The following is a 16,434-nucleotide window of genomic DNA, read 5'->3' as shown; positions in this document are numbered from 1 at the left end:
ACTCCAGCCCATAACAACCCAAAACAAGAAGCTGTCCTTCCCCTGGGGTCCCTAGGTCAGGCATCCAGAGATTTTTACTCCCCGACAGGCAGGGTCGATCGACGTGGCTACTCAGCCCTGAAACAGCTACAGAAGGCAGACTGTCGCCCCTCAACTTCCTATAAGATTATAGGAGTAAAATCTCTGAGGTGGGGAGTGAGATAGGAAGGGGGCAGAGCACAACCTTTAAAAAGAATGACATAGCCTGAGGACACAACATAAACAAACTGATTAGAAACAACTATGTCAAGATGGACCATGACAGTTCCAAAGCTGACCTTGTTAAGGTCAAAAGCGGGTGGTGGCCCAATTCCTGGAAATCCCCACCCCTTCCCCAAAATAGCTGGAATACTCCTCCAACACATTAGCCTATGAAATTACCCACCCCTATAAAAACTGACAACCTCATACCCTGAGGCCTCTTGCCTTCCAAGATGGCCCATACTCTGTCTATGGAGTGTGTATCTCCCTGAATAAACCTTTCACTTTACTATGTCTTGCCCTTGAATTCTTTCCTGCACGAAGCCAAGAACCCATTCTTGGCGGCCATCCCAGGGACTCAGATGTGACTTGGTATGTGACCGTCCTCTTGCGCCCCCTCTCTTTCCTGCAACAATACCAGACAAGGAATATTAGGAAATTTCCCCATAATCCTTGGTGCCTGGAAACCACTTGATACTTTAATCTCCGCCTAATCACCAATAAACACCTAAGCCTCTCTGTCCAAGGGAACACCACACTTTGGTGAAGATGGAGCCTCAGTTACAGTGGAGGTCAGCAGAGGCAGAAGCACCCAGACACTCACACCTGGACAGACTCAGGGCCCAAGGGAGGAGGAAGAGGCAGAGACCTCACTCTGGGTCTCCACTCCCACCCCGCAACTTCCCAACTGAGCCAGAGGGTACCTCTTGCTGGAGAACGGCCCAGTCTGCCCTATGCCTGGCCCTGGCAACTGGAGATGTGTTTGCCTCCTTTAGGATGGCAGGAAGCCCCCAGGCTACCCATCTGCCTTTCAGGCACACTGCAGCTTTAGTCCTGGTCAGGGGCCAGATGTCACCACCTCTAGAGCCCCAGAGGGCACAAGAGGAGACCCAGAGTGGGATGGCCTGTGCCCTTGAGGCTGCAAACAATGGGAGGAGTGCCTGGCCCACGCTACACTGCCTTGGGCCCTGGGAAGAAAGGTATGTGGGACTTTTGGCTCCTGGGAAATGGGAACAAGGGTCAGAGGTCTGACTGGACGTGGAAGACACTGCCCAGACAGGATCCCAGGAAGGTTCCAAAATGACTGTTGGGCAACACAAATGTTGGTGTATAATGCATCCACCCCAAAACTCATTGGCATTATAGAGAACCATTTGAAAACATGCTTCATTAATGGCATACAATTATCTATCGTTTTTTAAGAAATGCATTGATTATGCAAGTATATATGCATTTTAATAGAAAGAGCTAGCAAAGAGCTCAAAGTACAAAGCAGGTTAAGTGCAGTTTCTCATTTTATCCCTCCTAAAACTGTGTGAGCTAATATCAGCTCAACTGAAAGCTAGAAAATCCTGTTGGCTTGACCTTCAAAATGTATCCAGAACCTACCCACTTCTGCTACCTCCTGTATTTCCACCCTGGTCCAAGTGTCATCATTTCTCACCTGAATTGCTACAGGAGCCTAGGGGTGGACCCTACAGAGCTGCCAGGGCAGTTCTGTGAACTAAAAATGCCACCTGCCGTATCAGTAAACAAAGGATGTTGGAGCCATCAAGCCATCACATTATAGCCGCCCCTACGGTAAGCCCTGTACGGTAAGCCCTGAGGGAATTCAGGATGTAGGCAGGATTTGTCCACCAACTAGCAGTCAGCAATCAAGCCTGAAGGTGCACCCTGAGGAGACTCAGGATGAGAAGCACAAGATACTGGACCCAAATAGCTGAGGTGCGTATCAAGGGAATGATTTCAGTGAGCCCAGACTTTGCATCTTCCCGTACATAGAAAAGTGCTAAAAAGGGCAAAGCCCTACCTCCTCACAAGCCAATAAGGCCCTACAAGATGTGGGCCCTGTTTTCTGGCCAGCTCTTACTCAGTCTCCCTGAGTCTTTCTGTTCTAGAATACTGTCTTTAGTCTTTGCTCAGCTGTCCCCTCTGCCTGGAACACTTTGTATCAGTAGTCAGACTCCAGACTCTCCGAGGGCTGGACCATACCTGTTGCAGCAAAAATAGAAATGAAGTTTTTCCTCTCCTGAGAACAAGGAAAGTAAAGGGAACAGTGAACAGGCTAGAGAAGAAACATAAACAGGCCTCAAAGAGTTAATCACTCCTAGCTTTATTTTAACTGTTACTAGTCTATAGTGTCTGTAACTAGATTTGTCCTTCACAAAGCTAACCTATCACTCCCTGACACTATGTGAATTACATCCTGCACTTATCACCCCCTAACTCTGTGTGATGTAAATTACATCCTGCACCTTGTGTTCACCCTCCCTGCACTCCCTTGTAACAAATCACCCCTTGTAGCTTTTCGATTTCAGAATAAAGGTCACAGACCAATAAACCAGAGACAAATGAGCCCAGTTACTGGGCTGCTGGACCCAATTACCAGGACACCTGACGCCAGCTGAGACTGTTTTGAAATAATGGAAGAAGAAGAAAAATGCAAGACCTTCATGACTTAGATCCTTACCATATACCCTGGAGCGCGAACCCCACCTATAAGATCTCCTCTGATTCCCCAGGAAGCGGGGGGCATGGTTCTTGAGGTGCTGGTCCGCTTTGTTTTCCCCTTTGCCTGGCAAAGAATTAAGAGCTATCTTTATTTTCCTCCAAAAACTCTATTTCTGATCGGCCTCAGTGTGCAGAGAGCCAAGGGTTTTTGGCAACATGCCCTCTCCTTCATCACTCTGTATGCACAGCCACTTGGTGCCCCAAACCCCACAGGCTCTCAGGATGAGAGCAGGACTCTTGGGAGCAGTGTGATCGAACGACTGAGGGGAGATTTTCGGTCCAGCGTGTTCAAGGAGATCTTTGTAGAAGACATGGCTCAAGAGATTATTTCCCAAATCCCTCCAGAGTCCCTGTGATGGAAACATGATAGAAGCCAGCTCCTGCTGGGGTCTTATATTCCATCTTTGGTTTCAATGATCAAGAATTAATAGTCTCCCGGGCTTCCCTGGTGGCGCAGTGGTTGAGAGTCCGCCTGCCGATGCAGGGGACACGGGTTCGTGCCCCGGTCCGGGAAGATCCCACATGCCGCGGAGCGGCTGGGCCCGTGAGCCATGGCCGCTGAGCCTGCGCGTCCGGAGCCTGTGCTCTGCAACGGGAGAGGCCACAACAGTGAGAGGCCTGCGTACAGCAAAAAAAAAAAAAAAAAAAAAAAAAAAAAAAGAATTAATAGTCTCCCCAAATTCACTGATTGCATGGAGTGATACCTTTGTGTCTTCTGTCCCTTCTGCAGTGTTATACTGACCTACAGGCTATAAAAATGTTCTGGCTGTTTTTCTTTGAGATTTTCTACTTTGGCACTTATATTTAACGTACAATTTCAAGAAGGCACAAAACTCTTTACATTGCTTAATGACATAAGATAGACTGAAACGGAGTTTGTGTTATAGTAAGTAACTAGTAATTAGTGTCAGGAAATGTTGGACTTACTTTATTGGTAGCTATGATGGTACAGAGGATAAAGTGAAGCCCAGAGAATGAAGTAACATTGTCCAGGTCGGACAGCTCCTACATGTCAGACTCCACCTCTGATCTTGGCACCACATTTCAGTGAACAATGACCTCTGAATTGGTTCCCACTCCTTGCTCACTTTTTTTTTTTTTTTTTGCGGTACGCGGGCCTCTCACCGTTGTGGCCTCTCCCGTTGCGGAGCACAGGCTCCGGACGCGCAGGCTCAGTGGCCATGGCTCACGGGCCCAGCCGCTCCGCGGCATGTGGGATCTTCCAGACCGGGGCACAAACCCGCATCCCCGGAATCGGCAGGCAGACTCCCAACCACTGCGCCACCAGGGAAGCCCTCCTTGCTCACTTTTAACATGCAATTCAGAAGAAAGACTGCCCCTAGCAATTTTGGAGTAAAGGTAACTAATGTATCTATGTATCAACCTTCATTGGACAGAAATAGGGGTGCTCAGTGGAGGAAAGATTCACTGTGAAACTGATCACTTACCATCTGTTTCCTTGACCTCTTCAATCCAAATGTTTTCAGATTGCTCAGCTCATAGCCTCAACCCAACCAGCCAGAAGGACCCAAAGAGTAGAGAGGAGGACCATGGGCCGCAATAGCACCTGAGCTTGAAGAGGAAGGAGCAGAACGAGGGAGGAAGCCCCAAAAGGGTGGGCGTGTCTACACTCTCCAGCTCCCCAGCACCCTCTTCCGGGCCCTCATTACCTCCCTGTTCCTCAGGCTGTAAATGAGTGGGTTGAGCATCGGCACAAAGATGGTGTAGAAGGTGGAGATGGCTCTGTCTCCCGCTGGTGTTCCAGCAGAAGCCTTCTGCATGTAGTTAAATATGCCTCCCCCAGAGTAAAGGCCCACCACAGCCAGATGGGAGGAGCAAGTGGTCAGAGCCTTCTGTTTCCCCTCAGTAGAAGGCATGCTAATCACAGCCGTGAGGACTCGGGCATGGGAAGCCACAATGACCCCCAGAAGCAGCATGACCACACAGCAAGCGTAGATGAAGTCCTGGAAGAGCGAGGTGTCAGCACAAGAGAGCCTCAGCAGGGCGGGGATCTCACAGAAAAAGTGATCCACCTGTAGAGAGCCGCAGTAGGGGAAGCGGAAGACCACGCCCACGTCAATCACGCTGTCGGCCACTCCAACCATCCAGGTCACCAAGGTCATCAGACAACAGGCCTTCCAGTTCATGAGCATAGGGTACCGCAGGGGGTGACACACTGCCACGTACCTGTCATAGGCCATGACCGCTAGGAGGAAGCACTCAGCTCCTCCTACCGTGACCACTAAGAAGACCTGAGCTGCACAGCCACCCTGAGAGATGAACTTACTGCCCGAGAGGAAGTTGGCTGTCATCTTGGGTACTACCGTGCCATTCAGGGTCAGGTCCATGATAGACAGCTGGCTGAGAAGAAAGCACATTGGGGTGTGCAGGCACCTATCGGCTTGTAAGAGCAGGAAGAAGAGGACGTTGCCAGCCAGGGCAGCAGCAGAGGCCAGAGGACAAGGGAAAAAAGGAAGAAATCATATGGTGAGTAGCTGAACAGACCCAAAAGGATGAAATCCGCTAGGGCAGTGTGGTTCCAGACATCCACGGCCTTGGCCCTGAAGAAAAAATAGAGGAGCAAGCATAAGGACAAAGCAACTTACCTGGCATCTGAATCATACAAGGAAGATAACTGCCTCCTGTCTCTTCTACAGGGCAGTGCCCAGCGCACCATCATAGCCCCATCCTTTCCTTCTGCAGTGAATATCCATTTGCTCTCAGAGGTCCTCAGGATTTGATCTTATTTCTCTTGAAAGACCAGGGAGCAAGCCCCCAGAGGAGGAGGGTCAGAGAATGCAAGGGAGAGAGAGAAGGGGTTTTAAGTAACAGGTGACTAGCCGTAGATTTACGAAAAGGGGATATAGGTTTAAGAAGATGTAGGGGAACACAATGTCACCCCAAAATGTCTCTTTGGCATGTGGATTATTTAGAGCTGAAAACAATCCAGGCACAAAAGACTAAAGAAGAGACTTTGACCTTCCCCAAAAACACTTAAAAGAATTTAGACAGAGGGCCTGTCCCAGAATAGAGCTATCACCAGAGATATCTACAAAGAACATGGACCAAGTGTGTATGTGTGTAGGGTCGGGGGGAGGGGGTGTGTGGGGTGTTGGGGGAAACTCTAGGTGGGGTCTAGAGATCAGAGTCCACTCTGTTTCCCACTGTCACTGTATGTCCCAGCAAACATTTATTTACCAAACATTTGCTTTTTCATCTCCATGTGAATTGCCTTCCTCCCCTTTGAAGTCCCAAACCACTACCCCCAAATCCTCTTTTGTCTTGAAAATTGAAGATGGTATTTAAGATAGGGCTTCCCTGGTGGCGCAGTGGTTGAGAGTCCGCCTGCCGATGCAGGGAACACGGCTTCGTGCCCCGGTCCAGGAAGATCCCACATGCTGCCGAGCTGCTGGGCCCGTGAGCCATGGCCGCTGGGCCTGCGTGTCCAGAGCCTGTGCTCCACAACGGGAGAGGCCCGCATATCACAAAAAAAAAAAAAAAAAAAAAAAAAAAAGATGAAGGTTTTAACCCTTTTGGTGAGTTACTCAGTTTTCCTGAGTCTCTCTCAGATATGCATGTTGTTAAACCTTTGTTTGATTTTCTCCTGTGAATCTGTTTCATGTCAATCTAATTCTTAGACCAGCAAGAAGAACCTCGACAGGTATAGGAAAATTTCTTCCCCTCTGACAGGGGGAAGTGAGTATTGGGTGTGCAGAGAGAGAGAGAAGGAGGTGGGAAAGGGGGTGACAGGTGCAAGGACCAATACAAACTGAAAAGAAAGGAAAAGACTCCTACCTCCACTTTCCTTAGCAATTACTTTAAAAACGTATAATTATAAGTTCCTTATCTCTCTGAAATGTATATAAACCTTTTAAAACTAAAATAAGCTCTAACCAGATTTCTGACTCAGGAATGTCTTCTCAAGGACCTAGAATCCATCTCTTTGCAATGTAATCATCAAGGAAGATAGAGCCCTTACATCTCAGGTTCTGTAGGTCAGGACCCTAACTTCAGCAGGCACCTTGCTCCAAGTTGCAGAACTCTCTGTTGTCGTAACATGTGTGAAGTTTGTATTTGTTTGGATAAAGCCAGCTACCTAACGCAGGTAGTCACCCCAATTACCAGGTGAATCTAGGATGAACTCTGTGTGACAAACGGTGCTGTCAAGTCCTTTTCCTTGAGGAGTAGCTACTGTTTATCTTGAGATCATGTATGTAATGGGTTGTCACTGTCTACCTATACAAAAGGGTGACATTCCTTCTGTCTTTGCAATCTCTTAGCAGATTACCTGTGATGCACATCACATGCTGATTTAATGTTTATTCAAAAATAAAACTGTTTTCTCTCTCTTCTTTTGCGGAGAGGTTTTCAGGGTAGGGAGGACATTTGTTTTTTAATTATATTTTCCCAATACAGCAGGCACTGCAACAGAGCTAAGTGTTGTGTCAAATGCATCATGAGAACCTCAGAACTCTAGAAATGCCTCTCTGTGTGGGAAGCAGTCAGCCTTGAGAGCAGGTAAGGACATGCCAGGCATGCCGCCGCTGCTCGAAGGGACTGTCCCTACTTGTTCCCCTCCTTGTTCCATTCCGTGGGAGATAAATCACCAGGGCCCAGAAATCAGAAAGAATGTAAAATGAGACAAGCAAAGCTGTCTCCCCCCCTGCACATACAGGTTATTTTTGATGATTCTGGGTTTATGGGTTTCCTCCCAGGGAAGTTAACATTGAGCCGAGACAGTCTGTAGATAATGTAAACCACCCTCTGGCAACCTTCCTTTTTCTAGTCTATATAATCTGCAACTGTAGCATAATAAAATTTGCCTTGCAACCATCAGTTGTCTTGGCCCTTCTGACCCCATTCGTTGGTGCTACTTCAGTTCCTTACGCCTTCCCTTCTGACACTGGGCGGTGAGATCCTCTTTCTCCGGCTGGTCCACGGCATCTCTGGACATATGTCAACCCTCCAGCCCACACTGCTACTTTGACAGTGTGGTGTATGAGGGCAGGGACTCGGACATATCTGTCTCCCTGTTGTACATCACTCACCTTGGTTGACACTAGCCTGGTTAAAACCTGTGACTGTTTTAAGAATCAGTGACAAATAATATTCCAAAGAAGGAATGGCCAATACTCATTCCACAGATGGTGGGCCTCCACAGGTGTATTTTGGAGTGTGTTGCTTCTGTCTTGTGTGATGTCACAATTGCAATTCAAGAATTTCCCCTAATAGAAACTGGAAAGACTGTCAAAGAGAGACAAAGACTATTGAAAACATTTGTGATAGGAAGATAATTATGAACAGAAAAAAAGAAGCAAGAGTGAGATTCCTGGGGTCCTGTGCTCATGACTGAGGTCATGCTTATGTCTCTAAGATGTCTGAGAAGATGTTTTTAAAAATGTGCATATGGGGGCTTCCCTGGTGGCGCAGTGGTTGGGAGTCCGCCTGCCGATGCGGGGGGCGCGGGTTCGTGCCCCGGTCCGGGAGGATCCCGCGTGCCGCGGAGCGGCTGGGCCTGTGGGCCGTGGCCGCTGGGCCTGCGCGTCTGGAGCCTGTGCTCCGCAGCGGGAGAGGCCACAGCGGTGAGAGACCCGCGTACCAAAAAAAAAAAAAAAAAAATGTGCATATGCCTTGGTCCCACCCCGTGGGGGAGTGGGTACTGGGTCTGGATGGGGCGTAGTCATATATGATTTTTTAAAAGCTCCCAAGGTGATTCTGATGGGATATAGGTTCACACACTGGATTAGGACAATGTGCATGCACAATGCCATTTTCATCTTAGCACTAGAGTCAGAATATCATGGCAGCAGACAGGGAAATCCTAGGACGTAGCAAGTTACAGAGACATGCCAGCAAAGGGAGACAGAAAATAACTCAGGGAGGTAGATTCCAAGATCAGCACAGGCAGGAATGAAGCACGGCCACAGGGCACCAGAGTAATGAGGGCACACGTGTGGCAGTGACCCAACAGGTCTGTCTGCCTACTTTGGAACTGAGTCTTGAGACTGGAGATCAAATAAACAATGATAACAATTTTGCCCAAGTAAGATTACCATCTTCTTGGTCTCTGATACTGACAACTTTTGGCAACAAGGAGATATGTCTGTATCCAGCTGGACACTCCCTAGGCTGAAACTTGAAGTCAGATCCACTTCTTCCCCTTCTGGTCACCTTTAGTCCGTCATCTGGCAGGTCTTCCCTCACCCGCTTCAGCACCTACCACTCCCATTCAGGTCTCCACAGTTCACCTTCCACTCCACCCTGTGGAGCTCAGCAGAGATGGGTCAGACGCGGAAAATACGCAAAGATCTAGTCCTCAGAGCAATGCATGAGCAATGTTGGCCTGAGTAAGGCTCTTACACATAGACTGTCCTCCAACTCCATGGCTCCAAATAAAAATTTATAGAATTAACCATCTAAGGCATTCTTCAGCTTCTTCATAAATCGATGAGCTCATGTCCCAGGTTTACACCTCTAGTTGTAGAATAAATATCCTGGGAGACCTAACTCAGCTCATAATGACCCCAGAGAACAGACAGACGCTCCATCCCAACGAGCAAGCCAAACTTAATGAAGTGGCTTCAGGACAAAGTTCATTCCCCATAGCCCTGGCTTTGAAAAATACCCCAGACTCCCTTCTAAACAAAGGAAAGAGGCGTCCATGAAACATCCCTTCACACATCCACTTATACTTCTCTCAGGGCTCTCCACCCTCACCTCACCCATGGGGGCTGGGAGAGATGTGATCACCACTGAGTGTCACAGTGAATATCTAGCTACTCTCTGGGAACTGAATCGTGAATGACAAGAAGTGGAGCCTAGTCAGTTCTTCTGCAAATCTTGTACTCAATTGAAGTCCTGTCATTTTTCTACTCAATTATTGTTTTTTCATTGTTCATTCAACAAATAATTGTTGAGCACTGTGGATAGAAATGAAGACCAGCTAAATGAGAAAAGTAAAAACTATTTATTTAGAGCTTCATACAGCAAGGGAATCAACCATCGTCACTTGCATTTTGGCAGGGACTCAATGGCAGGCATTGTCATCATCTGAGTCCTTAGCTGACTCCTGTAATGAAAGACGGATTAACAAGAGAAAAACAAACAGAAGTGTATTAATATGTATACCTCATGTATACATGTGAGATAACTGGAGAAGGTGAAAAACTCTGAGATGACTTAGAATTCAGGCTTAAATACCATCTTAATTTCAAAAGAGGAGTGGAGATACAGGCCACTTAAGGAAGAGTAGGTGGTTTTTAGCAAAGATAGATGGGCCTTAGAAGAATAGATGGGAAATATGATAGTTTCTGACAAAGTTCATCTGGATGTGGGTGTCACTTCGTATCTCTTCTCCCATGATAAGAGTCAATTTTCCCTGTGGGATGAAACTCCTGGGGAGGGGAGTTTTGACAACCACATTCCTTTGGGAGGATATGTTTATAGACACATAAGGGGGAGTTCAGAGAAAGCCTCTCCCTGCATTCACTGTGTTTCAAGTGCCTTTAGCTCAAAACAATCAAGATAGCACAGTGGAATTCTTTTGGGTGACATATTCTCCTATCCTCGAAGACAAATAGCAGATAGGCAAGTAAGTAAATGGGGAAGAAGGGAAAGCTCTTCCTTACTGTAGAATACTGACTCATAAATATAGGGAAAAAATGGGCTTAGAAAATTAACCATTTTGCAAGCACCATAGTAAAATGACTCAGGAATGCATCAATGGATGCTAAAGGGTTGAACAAGGGAGGGCTTAAGGAAAAACATAAACTTAAAGAATCTCTACATAACCACTTACTAATTACTGAGGAAAGAGTAAGCAAAGAACAACTGGTCAAAGTTAACATCAACAGTAAAGGGGCAAAAGATCAGGTGCTCAGAATGTGATTCTCTGAGAAAGACACAACATCGCTTATGGAGTATTCCTGTACAGTTCTTTCTATTATTCCTGCAAATTTTTTGTAAGTCTAATATTGTTTACCCAAAAAGCGGTGGGCCACCCTCCCTTTGTTTTTCTTACACAGTTTCATTGTTAAACTTTTTTGGATCCTAGATACACCTGAAATGTTGGAAATAATACGCGAGGTTAAAAACCTGACCTTATTCCTTTTTTTCTCTTGACTTTGTTTTTTGGTCATCAGCAAGCAGACACCAAATCACCAAGGTTCTATTAAATTGTGTGAATTAAACCATTTGGTCTTGTACTGAGACCTGATGGATCAAAGTGGAGCAACTTGTAAGGTTTGGCTACGCTCAGAAACTCACCCAATGCATATTGGAAGTAAGAATAGGATAAAAATAGCAACTCAGCTCCTTTCAACTTGTTATTCTTCTGACAAACAAGTTAACATTAGCCTAAATTCCATCCCCAGGGCCTGAGGCTGTGCAGCCTCAGCCTTGCTCTCCTTCCCATTGCTGGCAGGCTCCAGTCTCCCTGGGGCAAGGGCCAGCCGTACCCTGCATCTCCATCAGTACCTTGAAGAGCACTAGGGTAGGCTGCAGATGGGTAGATGCCATCTTGGGCTCCAACCCGGTCCAGGGACTAGAGCTCCAGCGCACCCTTGAGACAGACAGCGCGTATGGGCAGCGTGCCTTTTGTTGAGGCTGCAAGCATCCCTAAAATGCTGGATCAGCATCTCCAGTGCCAAAGCCCGGGCTGGGGCGGGCAGTTCTCCAGCAGGAGGCGCCTTCCTGCCGAAACAGGCTCCATGTCTCCGTGGGCACGGAGCTCCAACCAGCATGCACGAGTCTGGGAACTTCCTCCTCTGGAGTGAGGCTGCAACTTCACCAAAGGGTGGTAGTCCTACAGGCTTAGAGGTTTAGGTACTTATTTATGGTCTTTGGGATGGAGATGAATGTATCACGTGGCTTCCAGTGTCAAGTACCATGGGAAGCTCCTTAATCTTCCTTGTCTGATGTCAACTATGTCTTGGCAGCCAGAATGGATGAGCAGGACAGAAGAAGTCCTAAGAGTTCAGGTTCACCATTCACCCCCATTTTTCTTTTCCCCATTTCCCAGGCCTGAACCCCATTGTCTCCAGTCAGGGCAAGACATCAGCATTTGAAGGACTCAAGAGGTTCTTAACTTCCCCCAGGCTTGGTGTGGACAGGTTGTGAGCACATAGTATGTATATGTACATGGGAAGGGGAAAGGGGGAAAATCAAGAGTGGGGGAAGGAGAGATTTTTATATTGTTTTTACAAGTTTTTAAACTAGTAAGCTTGACATTAAGTGTCACAATTCTGTAGGTATTTGTTGTCACCAGGGAAATAGAGAAGAGACATGGAAATGTCAGCCGTTCTTGGGGACTGAGGACCTTCTTCCTTAATATATTAGTTCCAAGACATGAAGGTGGCCCCCATTCTTGTTTCCACTCACAGACGACCCTGAAAAGAGACTCACTTACCTGATGCAAAATCAATACCTATGGAAACCCAAATCTTCAAAGGAGAGTAATTCTCTCATTCTTACTCTCAAGCCTCCAGGGAAAATTCAGAGTCCTCACCACAGTAGCTGGCCGGAGGAGATCCACAAAATTATACAAGGTGTTTTTAAAAACAAGCAGTAGACGAAGTGAGAGAGTGGCATGGACATATAGACACTACCAAATGTAAAATAGATAGCTAGTGGGAAGCAGCCGCATAGCACAGGGAGATCAGCTCGGTGCTTTGTGACCATCTGGAAGGGTGGGATAGGGAGGGTGGGAGGGAGACGCAAGAGGGAGGAGATATGGGGATGTATGTATATGTATAGCTGATTCACTTTGTTATACAGCAGAAAGTAACACACCATTGTAAAGCAATTATACTCCAATAAAGATGTTTAAAAAAAAGTTGTAGATAATTGGACATTTCTCCTTCCTTATTCTGAAAATTGAGGAATAGATGACTCAATAAATACTGCAAATCAAAGTGGTCCTCGAGTCCAGAAACAGATGGACCTGTTTCACAGGTATAGGCAAGGGTTTGGAGAATTACTGCAAATCATGAGTTACCAGTTCTCAGTCAGCAACCTTGAGCAAGTTGCCCAACCTCTGTGAACCTCACTTTTCCTTGTCTGTTAAATAGGGATAAAGATTTTACAAAGCCGTTAGGAAAGTTAAGTGAATTGGTATCTGTGAAATGCATGGCAAGCAAAAGGTACTCAACCAATGACAGACTTCCATCCTCTGCTGCCTTCCCTCTTCTCTTGACAGCAGTCATCCCAGAAAAGCATCATTCACATATCTGGGTCAAAATTACCTCATCTGGAGTAACAACCCGTATAGCACAGGGTATTTGTGGTGGGTATATAAGATGAGATAAGTGAAGCACCAGGTAGGTAACAGGCATATATCCAGTTGGGTTGATGCTCAAAAACCTCATAGTCATTGGCTAGAAACAATGCTACTCTCATATTTATTATACATTTCTTTTTCATACTATGGAGAAGGGAGTTCATCCAGATGAGGGGAAAAATGTGACCCTTGCAAAAGTTCTCCCACCTTTCATGTTTCCATTAAACCCAGGAGAAACCAGATGTGGACTGCCATGAGATTGAAGTCTGGAAGGGTCCTAAATGTAAATATAACTCTCTTGATTAACAGTTATTCCCACCAGAGAACTTCTGCTAATTAGCAGAAGGGATGGAGCTGGAAAACAGGGCGCTCTCAGTCATGGGTTAGCCAGTGTCTTGCTAGAGGTGAATGCAGAAGTGAACTGACACTATTATAAGTGGAATTCAACCGTCTCCCAGCTCAAATCCTGATGTGGTCAAATAAATACAATCCTTAGTGGGTGTGACACTAAAAGAATTCAAAGGTTGTAGTGAAAGGCAGTAATCACATTTTAAACCAAAGGAGAATTGAAACTGCCTCAGCCCCAACTCAGCTCTTCTAATGGTGAGCTCAAAATGATCAGCACCTCATACATTTCTGGGAAAATAAAACAAATAAATGATCTCTTTCAGTCTCCAGTGTTGGTTATTCAAAATGTGTGACATAAAATCAAAAATTATAAAATTTTCAAAAAGGCAAGAAAAAAAATTGTTACCTGCCAAGAGAAAACACCATCAATACAGGCAGACCCCTAGGTGGCCCAGGTTTAGAATTAGAAGAAAGGATTTTTAAATGACCAGTGCAAGTAGCTTAAATGAGGTACAGGATGAACATGAGATTGAGTGACAAGAGAGATTTTCTGCAGAGCAATGGAAGTTTTGAAAGAACAATAGTGAAATTCTAGACCTGAAAAACACAAGCTATAATGAAGAAATCATTGGATGAGATTAAGAGCATCTTGGACATAGTAGAAGGTAAAAAAATCGTGAGCCAGAACAGAGATTGGCAAGTTTCTAAGGGACCAGATAGCAAATTTTTTAGGCTTCGCAAGCCCTATGATCTCTGTCACTGCTACTGAACTCTGCTGTTTTTACATAAAAGCGGCCTTAGACAATGTGTAAATGATTGTAGCTTTGTTCCAATAAGACTTTATTTTTAAAAATAACCAGTGACCATATTTGGCCCATGGGTCATAGTTTCCTGACCCCTGAGCTATAAGGCTAGCCAGTAGAAAGTCCTCAAGCTAAACACAGAAAGAGAACAGAATGGAAATGAAAACAGCATCAGAAACCTATTGGAAAATATCAAATAATCTAACAAGTGTGTCAAGGTGTCCAAAAAAGAGAAAAGAGAAATATTTCTCCAAAATACTTGACATGGTACTGGCCTAAAATTTTCCATAATTATATATGACCCCAGTGTGTAGATCTAATTATCATTTAATTCAAATGATTAAAAAGAAACCCAGACTTCAGCACATTATTATCAAGCTACTGAAAACATATAGTAGTGAAAAAGCCTTAAAATTAACCAAAGAAAACAGGACACAACATAATTAAGAATCTCCATTAAATATATAGGTGAACTCATTGGAAACTGGAGACAAGAAACAAATGGAAAGACATATTTAAAGTGCTGAAAGAAAAAAACTGTCAATCTACAATTTTAAAACCAGCAAAATACTGTTTAAGAATGAAGGCAAGGGCTTCCCTGGTGGCGCAGTGGTTGAGAATCTGCCTGCCAATGCAGGGGACACGGGTTCGAGCCCTGGTCTGGGAAGATCCCACATGCCGCGGAGCAACTAGGCCTGTGAGCCACAACTACTGAGCCTGCGCGTCTGGAGCCTGTGCTCTGCAACAAGAGAGGCCGCGATAGTGAGAGGCCCACGCACCGCGATGAAGAGTGGCCCCCGCTTGCCACAACAGGAGAAAGCCCTCACACAGAAACGAAGACCCAACACAGCCATAAATAAATAAATTAAAAAAAAAAAAGAATGAAGGCAAGGGGCTTCCTTGTCAGTCCAGTGGTTAAATCTCTGCATGTCCACTGCAGGGGGCACAGGTTTGATCTCTGGTTGGGGAACTAAGATCCCACATGCTTGCGCTGTGCAGCCAAAAAAATAAAATAAAAAATTTTTTAAATGAAGGCAAAATAAGAATATTTTTAGACAAGCCAAAGCAAGAGAATTTCCAGCATACTCAAACAAGATTTTTTAAAGGAATTATTTCAGACTAAGGGGAAATGATAGAAGATCAAAGCACAAGGAATGAAAAGCAGCAAAATAGAATATGTAAATAAATATAACAGATAATATTTCCTCAAATGGGTTAATCACTTCCTGTCTAGAAAAAAATATTAAAAGTGCATTGGGGATTTAAACATATGTGGAAATAAGCATATGACAATAACACAATAGCCAGAAAAACCATAAATGGATGTAAAATATTGTAAATTTTCTATATTATACCTGGATTGATACAACATTAAATCAAACTGTAAACTGTAAGAAGTAGAAGACGCATAGTGTAAATATTAAAACAGCCACTAAAAAAAACCAGAGAAAGTGGTATACCTAAAAGGTAATTGAGGGGATAAAATGGAACACCAATTTTGATTAATCCAATAGAATGTCAACAGAAGTAATTTTCTTAAAGGAAGTACAAGTGGAAAACAAGGAGCAAAATGGTAGATTTAAATCCATCCACAGCAATAACTACAATAAATATAAATGGAGTAAATACTTCAGTTAATAAAATTGTATAGACAGAGGTTTAAAAAATAATAAGAGCTATTGAGAAGCAGAGGGGGGAGGAGTCAAGATGGTGACCTAAGGGGACGTGGAGTTTGCATCTCTGTGCAACTAGGGCATCTACCAGGCACTGGTGGGGGACCACGGACACCTAAGTGGACAGGAGGAACCCCCGAGTGACCAGGTAGGACGTGGGGGTGAAGGAGGGTGAGGAGAAGTGGAGGTGGGATGAGACTGGCCCCCCTGAGGGCGGCTGGGGGAGGGGTGGGGTTCCAACGCCTGGAGAGGAGACCCTTGGGAGGGTGGAAGATCAGAAGGGAACATGGCCAGCATTTCCCCTGCCCACTTGGGCCCCGGAGAGCCTGCTGAGTTCCTGGGCCTTATCCTGTGCCCACCAAAGCTCCCTCCAGCCACATGGGTCCTGTGGGAGTGGGAGGGAGAGGGGAGGAAAAGTAAAGGATGGCTGGTCGGGATCAGCACCCTTGAGGGACAGCCGGGGGAGAGGAGGGGTTCCCACACTTGGAGGGGTCCACCCAAGGTTACAGGAGCAACAGGGATGGGTGAGACGCTCGGGAGAGTGGAGGAATGGAAAGGAGGGCGGCCAGCATTTCCCCTGCCC

At 45.7% G+C, this 16,434-nt stretch overlaps 1 protein-coding gene across 1 annotated transcript; it reads right to left on the bottom strand.

Moving 5' to 3' along the window:
- Positions 1-4,102: 4,102 nt before the first annotated feature.
- Positions 4,103-7,705, bottom strand: LOC111166558 (olfactory receptor 2M3-like). Its single transcript, XM_089905876.1, is given in 3 exon segments — positions 4,103-5,206; positions 5,209-5,352; positions 7,639-7,705. Coding segments are annotated over 3 exon segments (1,041 nt in total). The 3' UTR covers positions 4,103-4,376.
- Between the last annotated feature and the right edge of the window lie 8,729 nt (positions 7,706-16,434).

This window comes from Delphinapterus leucas, unplaced genomic scaffold (assembly GCF_059928025.1).
Source record: "Delphinapterus leucas isolate spDelLeu-1000000601 "Yukka" unplaced genomic scaffold, BTC_Dleu_Yukka2 spDelLeu_asBTCV2_sq25, whole genome shotgun sequence".
In the NCBI taxonomy this organism is placed as follows: domain Eukaryota; kingdom Metazoa; phylum Chordata; class Mammalia; order Artiodactyla; family Monodontidae; genus Delphinapterus; species Delphinapterus leucas.
Note: the sequence above shows the minus strand (reverse complement) of the source record. Positions and strands in the feature narration are given on the sequence as shown.